Source organism: Ursus arctos, unplaced genomic scaffold, assembly GCF_023065955.2.
Source record: "Ursus arctos isolate Adak ecotype North America unplaced genomic scaffold, UrsArc2.0 scaffold_19, whole genome shotgun sequence".
NCBI lineage: Eukaryota > Metazoa > Chordata > Mammalia > Carnivora > Ursidae > Ursus > Ursus arctos.
In genome coordinates, this window is record NW_026622863.1 from 46,872,223 (window position 1) to 46,900,097 (window position 27,875).

Sequence of the window (27,875 nt, forward strand, 5' to 3'; positions counted from 1 at the left end):
TTTTTCTCCTTCTGTTTTATATCCTGCTGGATGGTTGCATCTCCTCCCTTTTGTTAATATTTTAAAAATTTTTTTAGAGAGAGTGCGTGAGCAGGGGAAGAGGGAGAGGGAGAGGAAGAGAGCCTTAAGCATACTCCACGCTGAGCTCAGGGCCTGATACCAAGACCCTGAGACCATGACCTGAGTCCTAACCAAGAGTCGGTCGCTCAGCCGACTGAGCCACCCAGGCGTCCCTGGTTGCATCTCCTTTTGAATGGGTTCTTGGTCACAGGTGAATCCAGGCCCATGTAATAGAGGCAGCTTGTTCAGTGCAGCTCAGCGTGGTCCTCTTATGATCTCTATTGTTACCTAACACATAACAGCCTTTCTAATTTTTCCTTTTGTTTTTCCTACTTCCAACTATGTCATGTGTGAAAGGGAGCGAGAAAAAAAGGTAAGCCCAGTTCCACAGCACCCGAGGGCTTATTTGGACTCCACCTGCTAATTCAAAAGAGAAATTTCAGGTAGGCGGGAAGCTCAGTCCTTCAGAGGATTCTGGGATGTGTAGTCCAGACGCTTTCTGGGATTGGGACACTTCCGCTCCAGGAAAGCGCAAAACTATTTGCTCCGCTGGAGAAATGGGAGAGTATAATACAGTGCTCTGCGTGTTCGGAGGCATTTCGGCTACCGGAGGGCCAGAATGCGAAGCCCTCTCCTTTCGTGGACTCCGAGAAATTGGATTCAGGCCGTAGGTGTCCGAGCCGGCTTTCCGCCTCTCGCGGGGGCGGGATAGCGGCTCGGATTCCTCTCGGGAATGCTGGGAAATGTAGTCCAGGAGCTCCGCGTAGTGGGAGGTATTTCCGCTGCGGGAGGTGAAGATCGCGGCCTTCGTTTCTCTCCGGGAGGTGAGTGATCTCCGGGACCTCGCGACCTCTTTTAAGTTTTTGGCCTGGTCGTGGGATCAGCCGGGCTCTGGGTCACAGGGAGGAAAAGGCTCGGCCAGTGGCAGAGAGCGACGTTAAGGGACGGGGGTGGCCGCTTGCCTTCCCCTCGCCCGAGCCTCTGCGTTTGGAGCGGTTCGCGGGTCTCTGGCTTGGAGGCGGACCAGGCTCCGCAGGGTTCGAGGGTCTCCGGGCTCCCCGCTGCCCAGCTCGCTTTCCCCTGACTTTCCACACGCTCTGTCACTTCCTAGAACTTAGTCTTTCTATGCCTCCGTTTCCTTTTCTGGAAACGGGGATATTACCTACCTTACACATTTCTCTTGAGAATTCATGGTATATAGTACAAGTGAAATGTTGGGAGCAGTTCGGACGTGTGGCAGGGTGTTAGCTGTGACTATGAACACCATAGTAATAATCAGAAAAGTTACCTTCCTGGAAGCTTCCAAGTGCCACTGGCTCCTCTTATCCAGGAAGGAAAGGAGGCTGTGCCCGGACTACTTCTGACTCGTTTTTTAGAAAGGGAGCGCCATCCACAAATATCTTCTGGGGTTTTTCCAGGGCCACAGACCAGACTGTAGTATCTCAGCCGCCTTTCTTGCCTTTCTTTCTGCTGTCCTAACTTCTGAAAGAGGGCTCCTCGCAGCAGAGCCCCACTGTGACCGTACTTAGCTTTCCTCTTCCTTTTCTGCCGTGGTAGAAGGTATTTCATTCATTAGCAACTGTTAAATAATTGGGAGAATACGTAGAACACGTACAGGACATGAGTGATAGTCATAGTGGTTACACCTTGAGTGCTAAGCGTCGTCCTGAGGGCTTAATAAAAATTAACACATGTAGTCTTCACAAAGCCCTATGAGGTGAATACTGTTACTGTCTCTATTTCACAGAGGAGCCTAAGTTAACTTATCCTGTGTCACACTGCTAGTGGGTGAAGTGGATTTGAATCCAGGGTGTGTGTTCCTTATGTATGTGGATATCCTTGGTCCCAAAGTTTGAAGTCCCAAATTGGAATTAGGAAACAAAATAGAAAAATAAGCTATATAAATATTTAACCATAGGAAACTGGCTGCCGGGGAGTCATTTGGGATCAAGTTATGGAGGTAGGCTGGAATTTTATTGTACCGTATTTTGAAAGCAGAATTCGTGAGTCTGGACTTCTTTATAAAATTTTGGAAGCATTCTCATTTAATTTTATTTCAGGCAATATTTATAATGCATGTTCTCATTATGGAAGATATGCACACTCATTGTAGAGAATTCAGAAAATATAAAAATATATAAAGAAAAGTATTAAGAATAACTCCTAATACGAGTGTAGACAATTTTTTTAATGTTTTAGTGCATTTCTGCTTAGTGATTTTTAAATGTGTTTATTTATTTTATGAAATTGTTATCCCAGTATTCGTAATTACTCCCTTAACTCTGCTATGGAAATTTCCAAGCATACCCAAAGTATAATGTAATGAACTCCTATGTAACAATCACCTTGAGTCAATCCTTGCTAATTTTGTTGCTTCTCTGCTCTCCACACACATATTTTTTTCCTCCTTGAGTATTTTTAAATATTTTATTTATTTATTTTAGAGAGAGAAAGAGAGAGAACAAGGGGAGGAGCAGAGGGAGAGAGAGAATCTCCAGCAGACACTGGCTAAGTGCAGAGCCTGACACGGGAATCGATCCCAGGACCCTGAGATCATGACCTGAGCAGAAACCAAGAGTCGGACACTTAACTGACTGAGCCACCCAGGCGCCACTCTCCTTGAGTATTTTAAAGCAAAACCAGATGTTGAGTCAGTGGGACTGAAAAACTATCACAAATTATTTATATATGAAGACCAATGGAAGGAAGATTGTATTAATACGTCAAGTCTGGTATAACAAAATACCTTAGACTGGGTGGCTTAAACAACAGAAATTTATTTTGTCACAGTTCTGGAGCTAAAAGTCAAAGATCAGGGTGTTGGCAGGTTTGGTTTCTTCTGAGGCCTCCCTCCTTGTCTTACAGATGGCTGTGTCCTCACATGGCCTTTCCTCTAAGTGCCTGCTTCTCCTGTCCTTCTCTGTGTCTAGATTTCCTCTTACTAGGACATCAGTCAGATTGGTTTAGGGCCCACCCTAAAGAACTCATTTTAAGTTAATCACCTCTTTAAATGCCCTATCTTCAAAGATAATCACAATCTGAGGAGCTGGGGTTTAAAACTTCAACATAAGAGTTTTAGGGGGGCATAAGTCAGTCCATCACAGAGATATTGACAGCAACTCTAAGGTTTTCACTCTTGGCAATGAGGAGAATGTTACTCATAGGAGAAAGTTAGAAAGAGTTGCAGTTAGGGAAGAAGATGGATTGTCTGCTCCTTTCGAGTTGCTCTTGCCACTGGCACGTAACTTTGATTTTTTTCCTCTCTCTTGTTGGCTGCAGGGACCACTGTCTCCCGGACCTCATCATATTCTTTTCAGAGTGCCTAGCAGCAAGCTAGAGGTTGGCAGAGAAGAGTTACTCAGTGAGTAAGTGGACTCAGGTAGCGATCCAAAGGGGAACCCAGCCTGGCATTAGGAAACAAAATAGAAGGATAATCTATATTCACATTCCTTGTCTCAGATCTCACTTGTGGTGGGCTGCATGAAATACACCAACTTTTTCAGAGTGTTCGGAAGTTGATGTACCATTATGCATAATATGTCATGGTCTAAAACAAATTTCCTTAGAAACAAGGTGATGCTAATGTTTCATTTTTTGCTTATTGCACAGAGAGCATAATGGGGATGATTAGAATAGCTAACTTGTTGGGCACCTCTAACAACTTGGAGAAGTTCCAATGCTTTGCGTGTACTAACTCACTTATTTTTCATAACAATGCTATTATTATTCACCTTTTATTTTTTATTTATTTTTTTAAAAGATTTTTTATTTATTTATTTGACAGAGAGAGAGACAGCCAGCGAGAGAGGGAACACAAGCAGGGGGAGTGGGAGAGGAAGAAGCAGGCTCCCAGCGGAGGAGCCTGATGTGGGGCTCGATCCCTGAACTCTGGGATCACGCCTTGAGCCGAAGGCAGACACTTAACGACTGAGCCACGCAGGCGCCCCTATTATTCACCTTTTAAAAATGAAGAGACAGGCAGAGACCATGGAATAAATGACCCGGTGGCATAGTCAGCAGGGGGCAGAACAGGATCGAACTTGAGCGGCTAGGTTTGACACCTAGCTCTAGCACTGACTGCATAACCTTGGCAAAGTATTTAACTTCTGTGTGCCTCAGTTTTCTTCCCTGTCCAAATAGGGCTCTCAGTACCCACCTCCTAAAGTTTTTTGTGTAGGTTAAAAGAGATATACTGTGTAAAGTGGTTGCAATAGTGGCTGGCACGTTGTAAATCCTCCATGTATTACAGACTAAAGTCGTCTTTTTCCTATGATAGGTGGCTATGCAACATGAAAAAATGCAACACGTTATCGAAAGGGGAAAAGGGGATTTTAAGGTGTTCTCTTTTTCATCTGCCTGCTGTTTTCACTACTTCAATTCTGTCATTCGGTCGAACAAAAATGAATAGTTTCTGTAATAGCCATTGGTTAAGCTTATAACTAACACTAATTTCCTGTCTTTTGAACCTAGAGAGTCCCTGGAGGATGGTTATTTGGTCTCTGTTGCGTTAAAAAGGTTCAAGTCGTCACTGTCCAATATGGTAGCCATCAGGTACATGTGACGATTGAGCACGTATATGGCTAGTGCTCATTGGGATGTGCTGTAAGTGTTAAGACACACAATGGATTTCAAAGGCTAGTATGAAAATAGGGAATGTAAACTGTCTCAGTAATTCTTATGTTGGTTTCAGGTTGAGTTGGTAATATTTTGGATATATTGGGTTAAATAAAATATATTGTGAAGATTGAGCTCGTTTGTTGCTGCTTCTAATTTTTAATGTGGCTACTAGAAACGTTTAAATTACATTATGGAACTTGCATTATTTCTGTTGAATGGAACTGGTCTTAATGGAAGCTCTGTTTTCACTCTGGGGATTTGCCTCCAGGGGCATTTACAAGTCGCTCTTGCTCCTGAGGCCTCCAAGGGCATCTTACAATGGAGAGAAGCAGGAAGTTGGGAATCAGGAGGCCTGAGTGCCAGGTCCAACCCTGCGCTTGACTTTTTGGGTGTCGTTCAGCACTTCAGATAACTCCTTGAGAGGCAGACTAGAATAACATGGTGGTTCTCAAACTTTGGTCATCCCAAACTCACTTTAGGGAACTTGATAAAAAATAGAGGGACTGTAAAGACCTAGGAGTTTTACTATATCAATGAGTCTGGGCTTTTGTGTTCTTTATTAGCTTTCCAGGTGATTCTGAGGCTGTTCTGATCACCTCTGTTCACCCTGTGTAGGAAGGAGAATCCTTGCTCTTAAGTGGTGTGAGATGGCTGAACGCATGACACGTGACACTGGGCAGGTGTGATTGGCAGCATCTTACCCACACCCCGAGGGAGGAGGACACTACAGGCTATGCAGGGCCATGTGGGGGTTGCACCCAGGAATAGAGTAAACTAGCAGGGGCTATGGCAGGTGGGTTTTGTAGGGACAAGAAAGGGCAGTGACCCTTGGTTCCTGAAGGAAGATGTGATTAGCTTGTCTGAATAATTTCATAGGCTGGCAGGGAGGAAAAGCCTGTTAGGTTGAAGACAGTAGGGTGCAACTGGTCCATGTGGTAGGGCGAATTTTGTCAGGTCTTAAGTTATAAAGGTGGTCAACTGGCAACATGGAGAGGTTCACACCACTGAGAAAGAAGGTTTTTAACACTTATGGTTCCCCTGAAACGAGAGGCATAGCCTGCTACACAGGACCGCAAGAAGCCTGTCACAGGCAGGGTCAGGAAGCAGAGAGAGGAACTGGGATATGCCTTTATGACTAGAGTGGCAGGAAGTAACTAGGTGGAGACACCCGTATTGGGTACTAGTGAAAAGAGGCAGGTTGGGTTCAGTGGTCAGGGGAATTATGACTCTCGAGTGCTCTCAGAAACCTGGCTTTGTTGACAGACTGGCTTTGTGATTCAGGAGATTCACAGAGAGGTTGGAATAACAGATGTCAAATAGTGTCGAATCTAAAATCCTGGTTCATATGTAGAGGAAGTGGCTGGGTGGGGAGCCTTTCCCCCAGGGTTGGAGCAGAGGAACTCATGGCTAGGCCTTTGGGCCCTGTGGGGCTCAAAGATGTCTAGGCAGCCCATGAAATTTCAGGCCTTACAATACAGATGTGCACAAGTGTTGACAACCACTGCATATAGGACAAGGGCTCGGGCCTGGGCGCCATATTGCCTGGGCTCATTAGTGCCTCGTGCAGTGTCCTGACTGGACAATGAGATTGTGGCCTGGGGTAGCAGGAGGGGTGTAGAAATGCACAGGTCAGCCGCCCACCTCCACAGACCTGATTCGATTAGTTGTGGATGAGGCCTGAACCTTTTTTTTTCCCCCCTAAAGTTCCCTTGTGAGTCTAATGTGCCATCCAAGTTGAGAACCACGATCCTAGTACCTAAGGCTCTGGGTGAAAATCTGTTGGCCACAAATTCTGTTGGCCACAAATTCTGTTGGCCACTGGTTGATCATGAACCGAGCTACTTCTCTGTTTTCCGTTTCCTTTACCTGTAAAGTGGGAATGATTATTGTCTCAATCTCTAGACTTGTGAAGATCAAATAAGACGGTGCATGTACAGCATTCATGGAAATGATGCCATGGTAGGTTCTAAGTCAGTTGCTAGAACTTTCAGGTGCTGGAACTATTATTGAGAGTATTTTCTGAATAGCCTGGGTTTCCTTGTGGGTAAAATTAGATGCTTAGAGTTGCTCTTGGTATTCTTTCTGATCCCAACAAATCTTGATTCTAATCCCATTTTTAGAACCAGAGAGAAAGAGAAGATTGCAGTGTATTTACTTTCATTAATGTTTTTGCTCTCGGGCAATAGGGCAGTCTGTTGCGGTTACAAGAATATCTGAGAATATCCGTCTGAGAATATCTGGAGGGTCGTTTTGACTGATGCGACTCACATAGTGACCCAGAAACCAACAGCATCACCATCATCTGGGATATTGTTAAAAATGTAGGTTCTTAGTCTCCATCGTTGATCTTCTGATTTAGAATTTCTAGGCATGAGACACAGGTATCTGTACCTTTTCCGGGTCCCCGGTTGATTCATAGAACATTTAAAATTTGGGAAGCACTTGTAGAACAGACTTGTGGCTTTTTAACAGGAAATATTTTCTGTTTCTCTCTGGCTGAATTTCACATCCTTCCAATACCAGATACCTGCATGACGGTTTCTCCCTTGGTTCAGGTCTCTCTGTTCAAATGTGAAAGAAGCCTCCATGACCAAAACTTATTCTGCAACAGCCCCTCCTTCCAATTCTTCTAATCTCTTTACCCTGCTTATTGTTATTTTTTTATTTTATTTAATTTTTTTGAGAGAGAGAGTGCAGGAGTGGAGGGGCAGAGGGAAAGGGAGAGAGAGAATCCCAAGCAGGCTGTACACCCAGCCCAACATGGGCCTTGGTCTCATGACCCTGAGATCATGACCTGAACTGAAATCAAGTTGGATGCTTAACCGACTGAGCCATGCAGGCGCCCTGACCCTGCCTTATTGTTCTTAAAAGTACCTCTTACTGTATTATCAGTTTGCTATTATCCTTCTCCCCCATTATAATATCAGCCGCACGAGATCACGGTCCTTGCCTGCTTCATTCACTGCTGTGTCTCTCATGTCTCGGATCCTTGGCTGCCATCGAGTAGGCTCCTGATAATTACATGTTGAATGAATGGTTCAGGAGATAAATAACAAGGCCCCGGTCTACATGATGAATCTGTTAGCTCTTCATTACAGCACTCATTCCGCAAGTCCTTGTTCCTACCAAGTGCTTACAGAAACTGTCTTCTTTAGTCTTGCTGCTTAAAAAAAAATTTTTTTTTCGTTACGTTTTTGACATTTTAATTACAATATGTCTTGGTATGGATCTGCTTTTGTTGATTTTGTTGGGGGCTCTCTGTGCTTCCTAGATCTGGAGGTCTGTTTCCTTCCCAGATTAGGGAAGTTTTCAGCTATTATTTCTTCAGATAACTTTTCTGCCCCCCTTTCTCTCTTCTTCTTCTGGGATCCCTACAATGTGAATGTAATTATGTTTGATGGAGTCACTGAGTTCCCTAAGTCTATTCTTGGTTTGCAGAATTCTTTTTTCTCTCTCTCGTTCGGCTTGATTACTTTCTATTACTGTGTCTTCCAGGTCATTAATTTGTTCCCCTGCTTCTTCCAGCTTGCTATTCATTCCATTGGGTGTGTTTCTCATTTCTTTTATTGAGCCCTTTATCTCTGTTATTCTTTTATCTCTGTGTTAATGGTCTTATTGATGTCCTCCACTCTTTTCTCAGCTCGAGTATCTTTGTGGCCATTACTCTAAGTTCTCTATCAGGCATGTTAGATCTGTTTCACTGAGATCTCTGGCCGTGACCTTGTCCTTTTCTTTCATTTGGGACAGATTCCTCTGTCTTCTCATTTTGCCTGCTTCTCTTGTGTTCGGAAAGTCAGCGACATCTCCTTTTCTGGAGGGTAAAGCCTTGTGAAGAAGAGGTCCTGTCGTGTTCTGCCATGTCGTGTCCTCTGTTCCTCAGCACCTGGGGCTTTAGGGAGTGTCTCCTGTGTGTGCAGCATGTGCTCTGCTCGGTGTAAGCAGTATCAGTGCTGCGCGGGTTCCTGCAGGTGGCTCTGTGTTTATGCTGAGGGGCGGGGGAGGGCAGTGGCACCTGCCGGTTCTTTGTTCCAGGAGGGTCTCCATAAATGCTGCCTCTCTGGAACACACTCCCAAGATGAGCAGATAACTGTGTGCCCCGGGCGCACTTCACATCGCTGCTTCCACGCTCAGTGTCCACAGGCGGTTTGCCCTGCCTTTTCTCCAAGAAAAGCCCCAGTGTCTCCAGACTCCGCCTGAGCCAGGCCCACTGACCTTTAAAACTAAAGGCTTTCAGCCCTGTTGGTTGCAAGAACTCACAAAATGTGGCCCCTCTTGCTTTCCGAGCCCGTGGCTATGGGGATTCGTTTTCCCCCTGTGCTCCCTGTGTGTTAATCTGTCTCTCATACTTCTCCACAACCCCAGCTCCCTCTTCACCACTGAGGCCACGATCTGTTTCTCTCCCAAACCAAAGCTCCACACTTCCTGACTTCTTCAGTGGGGCCTCTTCTCTACCTTTACTTGTGGAGTTGGTTCTGTCCCGATTTCTGTCTGTTCAGGTCGTATTCAGGTCGATTTCTGGGGTAGTTAGGATGATTGCATAGTTATCCAGTTGTATTCGTGGGCGGAGGCAAGCTCAGGGTCCTCCTACTCTTGCCACCATCTTCCCCATTCTCCAAGAAGGAAGTGATTCTTGATGTCACCCTCTTAACAGTCCTGTCTGACCCCAGCCACTTCCCTCTCAAATCTCTGCTGAGAGAGTAATCTGTTTCCAAGACAAGAGGTGTCTTTTTGGCCAGAAAAGGGCTTTATTATTTATTTATTTATTTATTTATTTATTTATTTATTTTTCATTATGTTATGTTAGTCACCATACAGTACATCATTAGTTTTTGACGTAGTGTTCCATGATTCATTGTTTGCGTATAACAGCCAGTGCTCCATGCAATACTTGCCAATCACCAGGGTAACCCATCCCCCCCAACCCTCAATTTGTTTCCCTGAGTCCATAGTCTCTCATGGTTCATCTCCCCACTCTGATTTCCCCCCCTTCATTTTTCCTTCCGTCTCCTAATGTCCTCCACTCTATTCCTTATGTTCCACATGTAAGTGAAACCACATGATAATTGTCTTTCTCTGCTTGACTTATTTCACTTAGCATAATCCCTTCCGGTTCCATCCAGGTCACTGCAAATGGTCAGTATTCATCCTTTCTGATGGCTGAGTAATATTCCGTGGTGTATATGGACCACATCGTCTTCATCCATTCGTCTGCTGAAGGGCCTCTTGGCCCCTTCCACACCAGTGAGAATGGCAGAAATTAACAAGACAGGAAACAAAAGGGATCTTCTCACCCTCCCTTCCTCAAGGCCCTTGTGGCTTTCCTGCTGACTTGCAGATAAAACTGGGACTCAGACATCACCATAGGTTGAATCCCGCCCACCTGCTTATCTGTTCCTGCCTCTTGTTTGTATTCCCTCCCCTGAGAGCATTCATTCTCTTGAGGTTTTCCAGCGATTCTGCTTCTCTTGGGCTAGTAGAACTCCGTCATCCCCCACAGCTCAGCTAAAGCCACGTTTCCGTAGAAGCTGCCCTGTGGGCCTTGGGGGACCCAGAGGACCCCATGCCCTACTTGGGCACGTAGCAGCTTGTAATCACCAGACTGTGAGCAAGTTGGGCCTGGGTAATTGTATCTCTTTCTCTCTTTAAAAAAATCTTTTTTTATTTATTTGAGAGAGAGCGAGAGCTCGAGAGAGCATGAACAGGGTGAGGGGCAGAGGGAGAGGGAGAAGCAGACTCCTCATTGAGCAGAGAGCCCAGTGTGGGGCTCGATCCTGGGACTCCCGGGATCATGACCTGAGTCGAAGACAGGTGGCTAACCCACTGAGCCACCCCGGCGCCCCAGTTGGATCTTTTAATGAGATTTCCATAAGTATTCAATGAATTAATAAACTCATGTAGTTAACGAGGAATTTATAAGTTAGCCTGCTATTGCTAATTATGTAGACAGTGAGCAGTTGTTGTTCTGAATATTTTGATGGACACGTTGTGTGGATTTCGTAACAGGAGTCCACGTAGGCACTGACTTAGAAAAGCAAAAATCACCTTCCTGAGATGGTAGTTTTAAAAATCCAGAGGCTCTTCTCTCTTTCCCCCTCCCCCGGCCCGTCTCCCCGGGGGAGAGTACTTGCGCTGTCTCTCTCTCTCTCTCTCTCAAATAAATAAATCTTTAAAGAAGAAAAGGGGGCACCTGGGTGGCTCAGTCGGTTAAGTGTCCAACTCTTGATTTTGGCTCAGGGTCCTGGGATTGAGCCCCACTTTGGGCTTGATGTGGAGTCCGCTTGGGATTCTCTCTCTCCCTCTCCCTCTCCGCCTCCTCCCACCTGTGCTCTGTATCTCTCTCAAAAATAAATAAATAAAGTCTTAGGTAAAAAAAAATCCAGAGGCTCTTTTCCTTCCAAAGATGACCTTGATCTTGCAAATATTGCGAAAGACTTGGAGGAAAAGCTTGGAAATAAAACCCCTGCTCTCCAAATCCTCCCACCTGGGATCAGCCTCAAAATTTTACAGCTCAGGGGTGCCTGGTGGCTCAGTCGCTTAAGTGTCCAACTCTAGATTTCGGCTCAGGTCATGATCTCAGGGTTGTGAGATGGAGCCCTGGGTCAGGCTCCGTGCTTTGAGTAGAGCCTGCTTAAGATTCTCTCCCTTTCCAAACTCTGCCCCTCCACCCTCCTCTCCCTCCCTCTCTAAAAAAAATTTTTTTTTACAACTCAAAGAAATCGACCCACTAGTCTGCTCTTCCCACATGCCTCTGCCTGGTGGTAGGTTCATTCATCAAGACACTGCCACTTACTGCCGAGGGTCTCTTGAGCAGTTTCCGTCACAAGCACTGTTTCAGATGCTTGAGATGTAAAGCTGAGTATGTGTTCCTTACAAGATCGATTTACCAATTATCCCCCTCCCCCTGAGGGTGAGTGAGAGCTCCCCCTGCAGAACACTCTTACTGAGCTGAAGTTGTTGGACAAACAGAGTCAGAACAAAATGAATCCCAGATCCCAAAAGTGTATTTCTGCCAAGATTGGGAAGTTTTCCATTGCCCTTTTCTATACTAGAGTTCTTGTATCTAAAGACGGAGGAATAACTAGTAGTCATTAACTAATAAGTAATAAATTAACCAACAATTAACCAATAATAACCTCTTAACCTGAGTATTGTATGTTCAGTTTCCACTCTCCGCAGAATCAGAATCCTACCCTGAGAGTGACAAGGAGAACTTGTTCTCAGGCCACCAGTGGGGTTGGGCGGGTCGTTGGCTGCCCAGGGGCGCTCGGCTGGAAGGGGCCTGGTCTCTGGAATCTAGCCCACGCTCTGCTTGTCAGGCAGTGCACAGCTGCAGCCTTCCTGAGGAAGGGGTTCCTTGGCTGTCCATGTAAAGCAGCCATATGAATAACTTGTATTGAACATTTAAGCTGCCAGACGCTGTTCCAGACGTCTGACGTATAGTCACTTAGACTTCCTGCCCTCCCCCGAGGTTGGTAATGTTATTGTTGTCATTATTATTATCTCCAGTTTTAGCTTGGGCTTTGAGATGCGAAGGATTAGCAAGTTGGGGATGCCAGTATTCACACTGGTGGTCCGATTCCAGAGCCTGCGCCCTTCACAGCGCTGTTCTCTTCTCCCTCCAGCAGATCCTTTGGCTTCAGAGCCCTGTCCGTGTTTTCGTGTCTGTCACCCCTAGCTCTCAGCCCTCGTTTCTCTCTCTGTGAGACCCTCGAGTCCCATTTGTGTACTTTGGTCTTCAGAAGCAGCAGAGAAGCAAGATCTAGAATATCGGTTCTGGTGTGAGAGCTGGATTCCAGTTCTAACCGTGCGTCATGACCTCATCAAGCCTCAGCTTCTTCATCGGTTAAATAGGAGCCACAGTCCTCATCGTCATTGATTGAGAACTTCCTAAAATGCCAGGTATGGTGCCAGGGGCATTGCATGGATTAGCTCATTTATTCCCCCCACAATAATCCTCGGACTGCAATTCCGTTTTTATCTCCCTTGTTACAGCAGAGGATGGGCACAGAGGTGTAGGCGATTGGACCGAAGTCACACGACCTGTGGGACAGTAGCTTCGTCCCAGGTACGTGGGCGGTACCTTCATGAAACAAGTGTGTGCTGGGTGCTTCGCAAGGTCCCTGACACGTACTCGGTGCTCAGTTGATGCCACCCGCTGGTGTTTTTGTTGTTCTTAGTCATTTGCTATGATTGCTGTGGCTTGTTAGTTTGAATGACATAACGACAATAATTACCTCATCTACGGGTTAAATAAATCTTCCAGGGTCACAGGTTTTCATTAATTTTTCTTCATCTTCATGAAGAGTCTTTTCGAGGCCCTGCTGTTAACAGAGTAGGTTTGGCAAGGTCTCATATCTTTTAAAAAACAGTCATCTGTAAAGAAACCAGAAAAGCCCCCAGTTGTCCGTATAGTCAAATTCACAGAGAGAGAAAGTAGAGTAGTGGTTACTGGGGGCTGAGGGGAGGGGTGATGGGAAGCTGTTGTTTTATGGGTATAGAGTTTTAGTTGGAGATGGTGAAAAAGTTCTGGAGATGGATGGTGGTGATGATTGCACAGCAATAGGAATGGACTTAATAAACTGTACGCTTAAAAATGGTTAAAAGGGTAAATTTTATTTTATGTTCATTTTACACAGGAAAACAGGTCATCCATGTAATCTTAAATGTATTGCAAAGACATCCCATTAAGTATGACAGACGAGAGACTATATTTCAAGGGTTAAAGGTGATTTTCATACGACAGAGCGACAGCCTCTAAAAGCTCCATTGATAGAAACTAGTAATGAGGACAGTTTTCATGTTAGTGAATATTATCTACTTTTCTACAGCTACGAAGAAATAAGATACCCTGGGGCGCCTGGGTGGCACAGCGGTTAAGCGTCCACCTTCGGCTCAGGGCGTGATCCCGGCGTTATGGGATCGAGCCCCACATCAGGCTCCTCCGCTGGGAGCCTGCTTCTTCCTCTCCCACTCCCCCTGCTTGTGTTCCCTCTCTCGCTGGCTGTCTCTATCTCTGTCGAACGAATAAATAAAATCTTTAAAAAAAAAAAGAAATAAGATACCCTGAAAGGGTTCCGTATGCTTTGCGCCTGCTGATTTAATTCTTAAAACAGTCCTATGAAATAGGGCATTGTGAATCCCTCCATTTTTGCGGGTGAAAGAATTGAGGCACGGAGACATTAATAACTTGTCAAAGATTTCACAGCTGATAAGTAGCAGTACCACAGTCCTAAAACATTTGGCCCCAGTGATTACTCTCTCAGCCTGGCACTTTACTCTCGACGTCCACGTTCCCTAGAACCAGATTCATACCCTGAAAGCAACGAGAACTGTGTCAGGGGCACCGTGTATGGTTGGGCAGGTTGTTCACTGTGCTGGGGCTCTCGGCTGAAGGGATCAGTGGTCTCAGGAATCCAGCCCACACTGTGCTCATCAAACCCCCTGAAGAAAGGGCACCATTGCTATTTGGTGTAAAACATGAAATATGGTTAGCGACTCAACGTTAGCCGTATCAGTTAAGCACAGTCTTGGCCAGACTCTGATGGCTTTTTTTTTTTTTCTCCTTCCCCTTTTGTGCCTTCTCAGGACTCAGCCCTTCCCTAGAAGGACGAGGACAAAATGACCAAGTTCAAGGTGAGTTGGGCTTCCTTTCTAGATTTTAAACCATTGTCTCATTTCTCAATGATTAGATGCATTCTTGAAAACAATGAAACAGGGGCGCCTGGGTGGCATAGCGGTTAAGCGTCTGCCTTCGGCTCAGGGCGTGATCCTGGCGATCTGGGATCGAGCCCCACATCAGGCTCTTCTGCTATGAGCCTGCTTCTTCCTCTCCCACTCCCCCTGCTTGTGTTCCCTCTCTCGCTGGCTGTCTCTATCTCTGTCAAATAAATAAATAAAATATTAAAAAAACAACAACAACAATGAAACAGAATAACAGGCCTTTCAAAACCTCTTCTGTGCCAGAGGACCGCTGCTTTGTATTTTAGTGTAGATTGAGGTCGCATGTGCTTGGTGTTGTAGGAGGCGGTGACATTCAAGGACGTGGCGGTGGTCTTCACGGAGGAGGAGCTGGGGCTGCTGGACCCCGCCCAGAGGAAGCTGTACGGAGACGTGATGCTGGAGAACTTCAGGAACCTGATTTCTGTGGGTGAGGACAGGCGCCCTGTGGACTTGAGCCCCCTGCGGTGTTTATTGTATCCTTGGTTGTGGGGGGCTTTGGAGCTCTTGCACTGGATGGCTGGCATTTTTCTGGTCTTTCTCCTCTTGTCAAAGTATGTTTTTGTAAACGAGCCATAAATTGACACAATGACTGCTGTGTAGACATTTTTGGCCAAGTTGTGGTCATCTCTGATGAGTGGGTCATGACACACATTTAGGGCATCATACCAGCATTTTTTTCTTTTTTTTCAGAGAGAGAGTGAGAGCGCATGTGTGCACACGCAAATGAGGAAAGGAGCAGAGGGAGAGGGAGAGAGAGAAACCCAAGCAGGCTTCACGCCCAGCCCAGAGCCCGATGCAGGGCTCAATCTCATGACCCTGAGATCATGACCTGAGCTGAAATCAAGAGTCGAATGCTTAATTGATTGAGCCACCCCGGCGCCCCTGGTACCGGCATTTTTAATGAAATAAAACAGGGTAGAAACTAATCAGAGCCCTTGGCAATAACTGCACATTGCTGCAAAAACTACAGCCTGTTGCTGAAAATTGTGTGAGAAATTGTGGAAAGAGTCTGAAGAAAGCAGACCTTTTTTTTCCAGTAATTTACACTTAATGTCTACATAGCCTGGATTTTTGCATCAAATGTAGTCCTCTGATGGGTCATAATTAGCAGTTTGGAAATCACTAATTTTGATGTCCTAAAGATGATATGGTGAGAACCACATTTTTAATAGTTTAGTAATTTTAGTAATTTTTAGTAATTCTGAATGTTTATCCTTGCCTTTTGACAGGGCGTCAGCCCTTGACCCCGGATGTAATACTCCAGTTTGAGAGGGGAGAAAAGTTTCGGATGATAAAGACAGCAACCCAGGGCCACAGCCCCTCAGGTGAGAGCCGTGCGGCTGAGTCGGCCATGCTTCCTGTCGCCTCCACAACAGCGCCTGGCCTGTGAATTCTACAGCAGTTTTTCCCGCTCTCCCTCCCCTCCTTTGCTCTTTTACAGTCATTCTCTACTCCACGTGGTTCTTCTGTATGTTTGTCAGATCTTGTCCTCTGCTTGAATCTCTGGTAGCTTCTTAATCTGATTCAGAGTCAAAGCCGAGTGCTTAAAGTGGCTTCTGATGTCCCAGCTGCCTGCTCCTCATTCTTCCCCCATCCCTCCGCACATGTGACCCGTCACTTGCCCCCATGTCAGTCTCTTCTATCCAGTTTTGCCGTTCTGCTCTGCCACCCATGGCCCTGCCTCATCACCCTCTCTCTACTTGTTCTTCCTTCTGTCAGGAGTGCCCTTTCTCTCTGTCATCCTCTTGGCCCCTCCTCACTTCACTGAGGTCTCTTCTCACATGAAAATATCATAAGAAAGACCTCCCATGACCACTCTGTCCATGACCCCTTCCTCCCCCATTCTCCTTTCCCTTACCCTGTCCAATTTGGTGTCTAGGCATTCATCACCACTCACCATATTAACATATATTTTTGTTTATCTCCCTATATTCCCACTAGAATATAATTATCAGGAGGGAAGAAAGTCTGTTTTCTTTATTGCTATATCTTCAGTGTATAGAACAGACTTGGTCGAGGACAGACGTGCTATAAATACTTGTTGGATGAATAAACGAGATAATAATGGTTTACATGGACTTTTTTTCATTCATTGTGGACATACTAAATGGGTGGTAAGCAGAAACGTGTGATGAAGGCATAGTCTAGAACTGCACCCTGTCCCCATGATTATCTAATCTAATCCTAATGTATTAGGTGCTTTTGGATAAATGTAGATATGTATGTGTAAATCACATCTAGAGGCGCCGGGTGGCTCAGTTGGTTAAGCATCCGACTCTTGATTTCTGCTCAGGTCGTGATCTCAGGGTTGTGAGATCGAGCCCCATGTCACGCTCCTCACTGAACATGGAGCCTGCTTAAGATTCTTCCTCTCCCTCTGCCCCCCCCCCCACTGGCTCTCTCACACATTCTCTCTCTCTCTCTCAAAAAAACAATCCCCCACATCTAATGACAGCTTAATTTTGCACTTGTAACCAAGTTGCATATCCTTTTCCCTCTGTGGCTTTTCTGCAGTCTTTGGCGAATCATACTGTCAACTTCTTAGAATGAAGATTCTGATAGCTGCTTTTTTAGGCAGGTCTCCTATTAAAGAAAATAAATACACTTTGTCAAGAAAGAAGAATTCTCAGGTAATAACTAGCTTTCAAGTTAGTCTTTCCCTTCGAAGATTTTCCTCACGGCAGCCACCCACCTCTTCCAAAGACTGTCTTCCAAACAGTATCATCTGCCGTCATCTCTCTGTGTGTATAGTTCCAGCAGGCATTTTATCCAAAGTGCCTCTAATGTTGTCCTGTTCTGTTAATGCTTGTCATGAGCCACTAAACTTATTTCATACTCAGTGGAGTCCCAGCCTGTAACTTGGAACACTGGTGTTGTCCATACAAGAACATGTTTCTGTATCCATCACTTTGGCAGCCTGCTTTCAGAGACATTATTTCTGAGGCTCTAAATATTGACTCCTATGTGAAAAAGGAAAAATTGTATACACAGAGTACAAAAATTTCAGAGGTCGTCAATCCATAGGCCCCATGGCCACTTTTATGCCTTACGCTTTTTTCCCCCCTTTTTCCCTTTCAAGTGATTCTTGCCAGGATTTTGTGATCAGCATAATTTTCATATCAGCAACATCCACCAAGGTTAGCCCAGCATCTGGTGAAGCCTTTCAACTTCCCAGCAGAATTGCTGTTTCCAGTCCCCAGTACTGTTCTGGATAACTTACTTGAAAAAGCTCTTTTACTTTTGTACCAAAACTCTTAACAAAGCCGTCAAACAGACTTATGTATCTGTTCAGCATGTATTTATTGAACACTGTCAGATAGTGTTCTGGGAGCGGTGAGAAAGCAGTGAACGATATAAATGCTTGTCCTTGTGGGTACTGCATTCAGGTGGGAGAAGACATAAAACAAAAAGATAAAGGGCATGTATGTATATAGTACGTCAGATGTGATACGTGCTGTGTAAAAGCAAAACAGGGTAAGGCGAATGCCAGGCAGATGGTCAGGAGTGTCGAGGGGTAGGAGAATTCACTGCTGGATATTGGATGGGAAAAGAGGCCTCCTGATAAAGTGTTATTTGAAGAGAGATCTGAAAAGAAGCAGGGAGCAAGCTGTATATCTCATTGGTGGAACAGCGTTCCAAGGAGAACATAACTCTTCCTGACCAGTATTAACTTGGAGAATCTGTACCCTGCCCTGTTCGTTTCCTCCTTACGAGTTCTTGCTGTGGTATAAAAGATTAGCTCTGGGGCGCCTGGGTGGCTCAGTCGTTAAGCGTCTTCCTTCGGCTCAGGGCGTGATCCCAGGGTCCTGGGATCAAGCCCCGCATCGAGCTCCTCTGCTGGGAGCCTGCTTCTTCCTCTCCCACTCCCCCCGCTTATGTTCCCTCTCTCAATGCTGTCTCTCTGTCAAATTAAAAAAAAAAAAAGTAGCTTCTGATTTTTCACTCTTCTTTTTCCCCCAGAGGTGATAGGAACTTTATTGCTATGAGGTTTTGGAATAATGTATTGTACTGTAAACCTCTTCCTCCATTGCCATCCTGAAGCATGTTTCCCAGCAGGAGGTGAAAGACCACTCTCTGCTTATATTCTGAACTTTAAGCCATTAGGAGATATGTTCTCCCAAACATGTGTCTTTCCAACCAACCTAGTGCTTCAAGGCTTCTAACATGGAATAAACTTCCAGTGAAATAATTTCAAGCAGAGGTTTTCACCATTGCCTGGGGACATCTTCTGATAATCTGTCTTTAAGGGTCTTAACTAGACATTCTGAGCATTTGGTCTGATGTGCGTGCAATAGGCAGAATTATGTGGAAACTATTTATCAGACGCGTGCTGTAGCAAAGAAGACAAGGCTTTTTTTTTTTTTTTAAGATTTTATTTATTTGACAGACACAGCAAGAGAGGGAACACAAGCAGGGGGAGTGGGAGAGGAAGAAGCAGGCTCCCAGCAGAGGAGCCGATGTGGGGCTCGATCCCAGAACGTTGGAATCACGCCCTGAGCCAAAGGCAGACGCTTAACGACTGCGCCACCCAGGCGCCCCAGAAGACAAGGCTTTTAGTAAGGTGCAGCTTCATCTTTGTAAAGACTCCCTAGGAAGTATTTTTCCTGATCTGTAGCCACCAAATTTCTAACCTGTTTCTCACATGTAAAACTTAATACGATTTTAAATAGATCTCATTCATGTTTAGTGAATGGGAAGCTTGATGGACTGCCTCTTGGTTTTTGATGATTAAAAAAAAATGGAACCTTCACCTGGTTCAAGATAAGCCTTAGGGCGTGGGCCTAAGTTTATAGCCTTGACATCTCCGAACAAAGTGTTTACATGCCTCATCTCTAAATTCTCTTTATTCTTTTAGGAGACAAGAATCTAAATGACCTGGAGACTCTTCAGGAAATTGGATTAAAGTACCTGCCACATGAAGAACTGTTCTGTTCGCAAATCTGGCAACAGGTTACAAAGGAGTTAACCCAGTGCCAAGATTCCATGGTCAGTATTCAAGGAACTGGCTCTCAGTTGGAAAAACGAGGTGATGCCCTCTATAAAGATGAAGAGCTTGGTAAAGGCTTTAATCAGAGTTCACATCTTCAAGTTCACCACAGAGACCACACGGGAGGAAAACTCTACCTGGGGGAGGAGCGTGAGAAAGGTTTCATTCAGCGCTGTCGTCTTCAGACTAACCAGACAGCCCATGTAGGAGAGAAGCCCTATAAATGTGAAAAATGTGAAAACACCTTCCGTCGGCTTTCAAGCCTTCAAGCCCATCAGAGGGTCCATAGCAGAGAGAAATCAGACAAGTATGATACATCATGTAAGGGTTTCAGACAGAGGTCATGTCTTCGCCATCCTCAGAGAGTTCCCACTGGAGAGAATCCACGCAAATACGAGGAGTGTGGGAAGAACACCAGGAAAAGCTCACATTGTCAAGCTCCTCTAATAGCCCACACAGTAGAGAAACCTTTTAAATGTGAGGAGTGTGGGCTGAGCTTCAGTCAGAGCTCATATCTTCAAGTCCACCAGAGAGTCCACATGGGAAAGAAACCTTATAGATGTGAAGAGTGTGGGAAGGGCTTCAGTTGGCGTTCGCGACTACAGGCTCATCAGCGAATCCACACTGGAGAGAAACCATACAAATGTGAGGCATGTGGCAAGGGCTTTAGTTACAGCTCACACCTTAACATTCATTGTAGAATCCACACAGGAGAGAAACCCTATAAATGTGAAGAGTGTGGGAAAGGCTTCAGTGTAGGTTCACACCTTCAGGCCCATCAGGTAAGCCACACTGGAGAGAAACCTTACAAATGTGAGGAGTGTGGGAAGGGCTTCTGTCGGGCCTCAAATCTTCTGGACCATCAGAGAGGCCACACTGGTGAAAAACCATATCAGTGTGATGCATGTGGAAAGGGCTTCAGTCGTAGCTCAGATTTTAACATTCATTTTAGAGTCCATACAGGAGAGAAACCCTATAAATGTGAGGAATGTGGGAAAGGCTTCAGTCAGGCCTCAAATCTTCTGGCTCATCAAAGAGGCCACACTGGAGAAAAACCATACAAATGTGGAACGTGTGGGAAGGGCTTCAGCCGGAGTTCAGATCTTAACGTTCATTGTAGAATCCACACTGGAGAGAAACCGTATAAATGCGAGAAGTGTGGTAAGGCCTTCAGTCAGTTCTCCAGTCTCCAAGTGCATCAAAGAGTCCACACGGGAGAGAAACCATATCAGTGTGCAGAGTGTGGGAAGGGCTTCAGTGTGGGTTCACAGCTTCAAGCCCACCAGAGGTGCCATACTGGGGAGAAACCATACCAATGTGAGGAGTGTGGGAAAGGATTCTGTCGGGCGTCAAATTTTCTGGCTCATCGTGGAGTCCACACAGGAGAGAAGCCGTACCGGTGTGATGTGTGTGGTAAGCGCTTCAGACAGAGATCCTATCTTCAAGCCCACCAGAGGGTCCACACTGGAGAGAAACCGTACAAATGTGAGGAGTGTGGGAAGGTCTTCAGTTGGAGCTCATACCTTCAAGCCCATCAGAGGGTCCACACTGGAGAAAAACCATATAAATGTGAGGAGTGTGGGAAGGGCTTCAGTTGGAGCTCAAGTCTTATAATTCATCAGCGAGTGCATGCTGATGACGAGGGTGATAAAGACTTGCCCTCCCCGGAGAATTCACACAGGAAAGAAGCTCCATAAAATTATGTTTTAATACCTCAAGTGGGTGCTGAAATAGTCCAATTATCAGACCTGTCCTAGAAGACAAAGCATGTGTTTATAAATAAAGAGTCAGTATTTAGCCAGGGTTTGACATGTCACAGTGGTTGGGTGACCACACAGCAGAGAAGTCTCATGAGGGTGGTGACGTAAGACTTCATTCAGAACCTTGACATTTAGCAGATATTACACAGAAGAGAGGCTTAGGAAGGGTGAATCTGATCTGAAATTACCCGAAGGGCTGAATTGGAAGTGCCAGAATCTCTTCCACGAGAATATAAGCTCCAAGAGAGTAGGGATTTGTTGACTGCCAAATCTATTCAGTCTTTTCAGTGCCTAACATGTGGTAGGTGTTCAGTAATGTTAAATGAGTGAAAAGGAGAATGGTCATATATGAAATTTTTATTCAGTTCTCTAAAAATTTCTATGAAATGTATTTAGAAGAGGAATTTTTTAAAATTTTTTTATTATGTTAGTGACCATGCAGTACATCATTAGTTTTTGATGTCGTGTTCCACGATTCATTACTTGCGTATAACACCCAGTGCTCCATGCAATACGTGCCCTCCTTAATACCCATCACCGGTCTATCCCATTCCCCCACCCCCCTCCCCTCTGAAGCCCTCAGTTTGTTTCCCAGAGTCCATAGTCTCTCATGCTTCATTCCCCTTCTGTTTACTCCCCCCCCATTCTTCCCTTCCTTCTCCTACCGATCTCCATGCTATCTTTATGTTCCATAAATGAGTGAAACCATCTGATAATTGTCTTTGCTTGACTTATTTCACTTAGCATAATCTCCTCCAGTCCCGTCCATGTTGCTGCAAATGTTGGGTAATCGTTCTTTCTGATGGCTGAGTAATATTCCATTGTATATATGGACCACATTAGAAGAGGAATTCTGCAAGGCTTGGAGGACATTTAAGTTAGATATATGGGCTCATTTTTCCAACCCCACAGGTCCTGTGAACTAGTGTTTATCAACCTGCCAGTGGGTTCAAAAATCACTTCAGTGGGTTGTGACCAGCACTTTTATATGCTAATACGTTATTGAGGTATAATTTGCATGCAGTAACATGCATAAATCTCAAGTTCACAGCTTCATGAATTTTGACAAATGTATACACTTATGTAATCATCAAGATCAATGTATACAGTATTTCTATTAAACCAGAATGTTTCCTTGCGTACATTTCTAGTCATTCCCACCTCTAGTGGCAACAAGTATGATTGCTATACCTCCCATTAGTTAAATCTGTTCTTTGGTTCAGTGTGTGTACTCTTTTATGTCTGGGTTCTCTTGATCAAATATATGATCCTCTTAGTAGATTGAGAGAAAATAAGATTGACAAAATTCAGTGTCCATTCATGATAAAAATTTCTCAGTGAGGTAAAAGGCATCTTTGGAAATTCTACAAGCTAACATTCTTTGTAAAATTATCGTGAAGGAATAGTTTGTACACAGTAAAATCAACTCTTCGGTGTATCATTCTGTGTTTTGGCAAATACTTATTGTATTACCACCATTGCAATCAAGACGTTTAACACTTCCAAGACCCTCTGCTTTTGTACCTTTCAATCAACCCCCTCCCTGTCACCTCTCCCTGCCTTTGGCAGCCATCTACCTGTTTTCTGTCTGCATAGTTTACTTTTTCTGGAATGTCCTAAAATGGAATCATACAGTCTGTAATATTTGGAGTCTGGCTTTTTTCACTTTATGCTTCTGAGATTCATCAGTCTTCATGTGTGAATTGGTAGTCATTCCTTCCATTGCTGAGTGGTATTCTAGTGTATGGATGTTTGGTTTATCCATTTATGAATTCAAGGTGTGAGCTCAAGGGCCTTTATTTATTTTGGGGGGCCTGTGAACATCCAATTAACTATCCTTTTAACATCAAATTTCTGTTGGCGCTTGTGGAAAATCTGTTGATCGTACATGTATGGGTCTTTTTCTGGCCTCTGCTTGGTTCCATCAACCTATGTGTCTATTATTTTGCCAACATGTAGCCTTTATAATAAGTCTTGAAATGAGAGGGTATGAGTCTTCCAACTCCATCCTTCTTTTTCAAAATATTTTGGCTATTTTAATTTACTTCTCCATAACTTTTAGAATAAGTTTTGTGATTTTTGAAAATAAACTCATTGCTGGAAATTTTGGTGGGATTGCATTGAATATATATATAGATGACTTTAGGGAGACTTAGCACCTTAGCAATATTGAATATTCTAAGCCACAGACACAGAATATCTGCCAATTTGTTTAGGACCCCTCTAATTTCTTTTATCAGTAATTCATACTGTCTAGCACATACATTCTGCACATATTTTATTAGATTTATACCTAAGGACTCTGTGGTTTTTGGTGCCAAATTAAATGGTACTATTTTTAAATTTCAGTTTCCAGTTGTTTATTGCTAGCATATAAAAAATGCAGTTGATTGTTTTGTGTATCTTATAATCTTGCCAAACTTGCATATTAGTTAAAGTAGCCATTCTGTATAGATTCCTCGGGATTTTCTGTGTAGATAATTATGTCATCTGCAAAAAGTTTTATTCTTTTGCCAGTTGATGTACGTGTTACAGCAACTTCATTGTGATGTAAGGAAGCACCCCCACCAACATTAGGTTTGGGTGACAAAACTCACGATGGTAGTCCTTTGGGATGATCAGAGGTAGAGGGGATAGGTCCAGGAGAAGGTCCAGAACAGAAAGAACAGTCGGTGTTCAGGTGTTTTATACAGGGGAAGTCCTCCCTAAACAAGTTTAAAAAATGGTGGGAGGTTGCACTTTGGGAGTGGTAGGTGAACCTTATCAGCGTCGTGAAGAAGTCAGCGGACATGGGCAGGAGATGAAGCTTATAAGTTGCTGACACTAAATCATATGTCTAAGTTTCTTTCCTATGGTCTTCACAATTCACTCCTGACATTTGGGCTAGCATGGCAATCTGCCAGGTATCCCTGTAAATAAACTGGTATTTGAGAGGGCACCTTTGCAAAGTTGACCCAAAATAATTAGGTCAACAGTTATTATGATAGCTCTGTGAAAGATAATATGGGGCCAGATAATAAAAATCCAGGTAGGAGAAGGATCCAAGAGAAGAAGTCAATGGGGATTCAAGAAATCTCTTGGAATATTATAGTAACTTAGCAAAATCATTTACTATTTTGATTTTTGTTTTATTTTTTGAACTATTTTAGAGACTTTTCCTGTATTATTAACCTACATACAGCCAGAGGTTCCCTTCAAGGATCTACCTTGAGATGCCAATGCAATGTTATCAGCTCCTATAGCAGCTACAGAACTTTCTCTCTTATTAAAGCCTTCTAAATCTTGGGCTTTTTGATATACGTGGTGTGCCACGAGTCACGACATTGTTTGGCTGCCCTCTAGGTGCTAAGTCTGTGTTACAGAACTGAAAAGACCTGGACTTGTACCTATTATACCAAAAATTGTGGTATACATAAAATGTATATAAAAAATGAGGCATAATTTATAATAGGTTTAGAAGATAGTCTGTGTGTACCCTGTTGGGGGTACATTAATATATACATATGGGGCCATATACTTTCAATAGCTGTATGTAACAGCAATTGTTGGTAGAGGCTAGGAAGGGCATAGGATTTGTGAAGGGAAAGATAATGAAGAAGAGCCTGGTGAAGTTGAGGAAGTCCTGGGGGAAGTAAAGTAACTGGAGGGTGACCAAAGAGGATAGTGAGTGGTTAATATGGATAGCAAAGACCTCCAAGAGGGTGGGAATTAGTTGTATAAGTGGTTACCCAAACTGGGGTGCCTGGTCCAGTATTGGAGTTTTATCTTTTGGGTAGCATGTTAACTGTTTTATAGAAATTATTCAACAAGTGGAGGAAAGTAGGAAGTGGTGTGGTGATGTGGGAATAGTGGAGAGTGTAGCATGGATTGTTGAACAAAAGGATTGGAGCTGATGTGGTTGTGGGGTCATAGTGGGGAGTGGTGTGGGGGCAGTTACCATATCCAGGTCCCAACTCAAGCATGGAAGGAAGTGGAGTTTTAGACTTGTGTAGGGCTAATTTCACCTAAAGGTGAAATTAAGTGGTGAGGCACCAGTGTATATAAATTGGCTAATTTGCAGGGTGCTAGCTTGCAACAAAAGGGCAGCACCAGAAGGAGGAAAAGAATGGTTCAAGCACAAATTTAAATTATTTTTGTGTTCCTTGATGCATTGGAATACGTAATAGGCAATAGTAGGTCCCTATGTACTTCATTAGGACCTGGGTATGTTTAGGTGAGTAAAGGTTTAGTTTCTTGCAGTGTGCCTACATTGTATAAGGGAGGAGAATATGGAGGTTGCAGGGATACACATAAGCACAGAAATTGGGAGCTTCAGTTAAGTTGCCTATGATAATATTGGCATTGGCTAGGTCAGGAACAAAGTGTAAGCAAGACCACATAGATTGAAACTTTGGAGATAAGGCAGAAGGTGAGTGGTTTTAAAAAGGGGAAGTTGGGAAGTTATAGTGGCCAGAAAAGGGGGTACAAGCTGGTTGGGGAAAACTGTTTGTTGAACTTGGAGCAGAGGGTGGTGTCAGAATTTTATTTGATGGGCTGTGGCATGAAATTGTGATAGAATATCTTGAGTCAGCATCAAGGTTGGAACTGTTGGTTGTGCTAAAGTTATCATTTAGGATGCTTTGGTCTCTGGGGCTGAGATCCTCATCCCTGAGCTGGTGGTGGTGGTTTGCACTGTCATCTGTGATTGACTTGTAGATAGTAAGGACCCTTGTGTGGTAGATGATGGAAACTCCTAATATGAGTCCTGGGCTAACACCCAAGACCGGAAGGCAAAGTTCTGCATTTGGGAAATTATTGCAAGAGTGACTGAAGCCCAAGGGATGCTCTGGGGCACACTGGCTGTATCAGGTGACCACATAAGTATCAGATGTAGAATACAAGTAGCCTTAAGAGCACTACCTATGCAGATACACATTTTGTCTTCTGTCACGTTTGCCTCCGTTTGTTATCAAGTAAAGCTGTGAAGTAACTGAATGGAGTTGAGCATTGAGCTGGATGGAGTGGGAGAATTCCAGGCCCAGATAATGAGCCAAATGAGACAAGGTCAGGCCAAGTAGGGCCACAATGTCCCACGATGACATATTTTTGCCTTTGATGTGTAGGCCACAGCATGCTGGGGGTGCCTGTTTATTATGATGGGAGTCATGGGCATTGTCATGCCAGATCCTGTAGTGGCTCCCCCATTAGGTATTTACATAATGGGCTGAAGCCAGAGCTGGTGTCCTATTTAAGGGCATCTGGGTGGATCAGTATGTTAAGTGTCCGATTCTTTATTTTGGCTTAGGTCATGATCTCAGGGTCATGAGATTAAGCCCCATGTCGGGCTCCATGCTGAGCGTGGAACCTGCTTGGAATTCTCTCTCTCCCTCTCCCTCATCCCCCACCCCCTTGCTCACACGCATGTGTATGTTAACATGCATTCTCTCTCTCTCTCTCTCTCAAAAAAAAAATGTTGGTGCTGGGAAGTAATTTAAGATTTTCCCCTTGTTTGAAGATCCACACAATTACAGGTGTGGGACTAGGTACCAAGACATATTTCCTGTAAAGGGAGACCTCCCATTAGCCAGCCTTTATACTATTGGGGAAGGGTAGCAGGTTTGGCAGAGACCTTTCTTGTGGCCTATAGAATAATCTTGTCAGGGGTCATGGGCCCTCAGTTCTCAGTGGATCCCATTCTATTATCTGCCATAGAACTGGATGCCAGTCCAGCACACATTGTGCCAAAATTGAAAAGAAGCGGGAGATTGGGGAAGTGTTGTTAAGTGAAAAAGGGAGTTCTATCTGGGTCTTGTAGATACTGGGAAGAAGAGGGATGGTCCCCTGATGGCATTTTGGCAGCGAGTCTTGGGACCTAAAAATTGAAAGTTCAGGGCGGCTAAAGCAGTGTGCAAAAGAGAGAGCCATTTGGAAGCCATTATCCATTTTGTGATTTTAATAGGGCGTCCTTCAGTAGACCATTATTTCTCTATCTGTAGATGATAGGACAATGAATTGTTCCAAGTGATGCTTTTTTGTAAGGTCCGTGCCTGTACTGAATGAGCACTAGAGTGTTTATCCTGATCAGAGTCTATGATATCTGGGGGCCCAAAGGAAATTAACCAAGTTTTAATGAGGCCTATTAAGGTGATGTTGGCAGAAGCACACCAGGAAGAATAATTCAGGAAATCAGTTTACTTAGTATTACAGGATATTATAAAGGGCACAAGTCAGGAAGAGCCAAATGGAAAAGATGCATAAAGTATGGATGGAAGGGCTTGGAGCTTCCATGCCCTCTCCAGGTGCACCACACTCCCACTGCTTTGATGTGTTCACCAAGTCAGAAGCTCTCCAAACCCCACCCTTTCGGGAGTTTTATGGAGGTTTCATTATGTGGGCATGATTGATTAAATCATTGATCATTAGTGATTGTACTCAATCTCCATCCCCTTCCCCCTCCCCAGACATTGGGGTTATTGGACTGAAAGTTCCAACCCCTGAATCATACCTTGGTCTTTCTGGTGCCCCCATCCTGAAGCTATTAAGGGGCACATCAAGAGTTGCCTCATTAGAACAAAAAAGGCTCCTATCACACTGGATATTCCAACAAATTTAGGAATTCTATGCCAGGAACTGGGGATGAAGACCAAATATATATATTTCTTATTATATCACAATATCACAGGACTTAAATTAATATAAATGTCCATTAGTTAAAACATCTAACCCAATATGGAGTTGGGTAATTTCATTGG

The 27,875-nt window shown here is 44.3% G+C and overlaps 1 protein-coding gene across 8 annotated transcripts; it reads left to right on the plus strand.

Annotated features, from left to right (window-relative positions):
- Positions 1–614: 614 nt before the first annotated feature.
- On the plus strand, positions 615–23,248 carry LOC113243475 (zinc finger protein 45). 8 transcript variants are annotated; one of them, XM_057314452.1, is made up of 8 exons: positions 660–884; positions 3,340–3,439; positions 12,417–12,576; positions 12,670–12,742; positions 14,263–14,310; positions 14,698–14,824; positions 15,627–15,722; positions 19,253–23,248. In XM_057314452.1, exons 5-8 carry the CDS (start codon positions 14,296–14,298, stop codon positions 21,079–21,081), a joined length of 2,067 nt encoding a protein of 688 aa, XP_057170435.1. In that variant the 5' UTR covers positions 660–884; positions 3,340–3,439; positions 12,417–12,576; positions 12,670–12,742; positions 14,263–14,295; the 3' UTR covers positions 21,082–23,248. The 8 variants fall into 8 exon arrangements, with proteins under 8 accessions (XP_026337917.2, XP_057170434.1, XP_057170437.1 ...); XM_048223504.2 differs by having other exon boundaries at positions 3,340–3,425; positions 12,300–12,576; XM_026482130.4 differs by having other exon boundaries at positions 3,340–3,425.
- Positions 23,249–27,875: the final 4,627 nt, after the last annotated feature.

Bases quoted from the DNA above. Each gene is read 5' to 3' on its own strand.
- LOC113243475 (XM_026482132.4), top strand. The intron at 14,825-15,626 runs GTGAGGACAGGC...GCCTTTTGACAG, and splicing joins CAGGAACCTGATTTCTGTGG to GGCGTCAGCCCTTGACCCCG. The intron at 15,723-19,252 runs GTGAGAGCCGTG...TTATTCTTTTAG, and splicing joins CCAGGGCCACAGCCCCTCAG to GAGACAAGAATCTAAATGAC.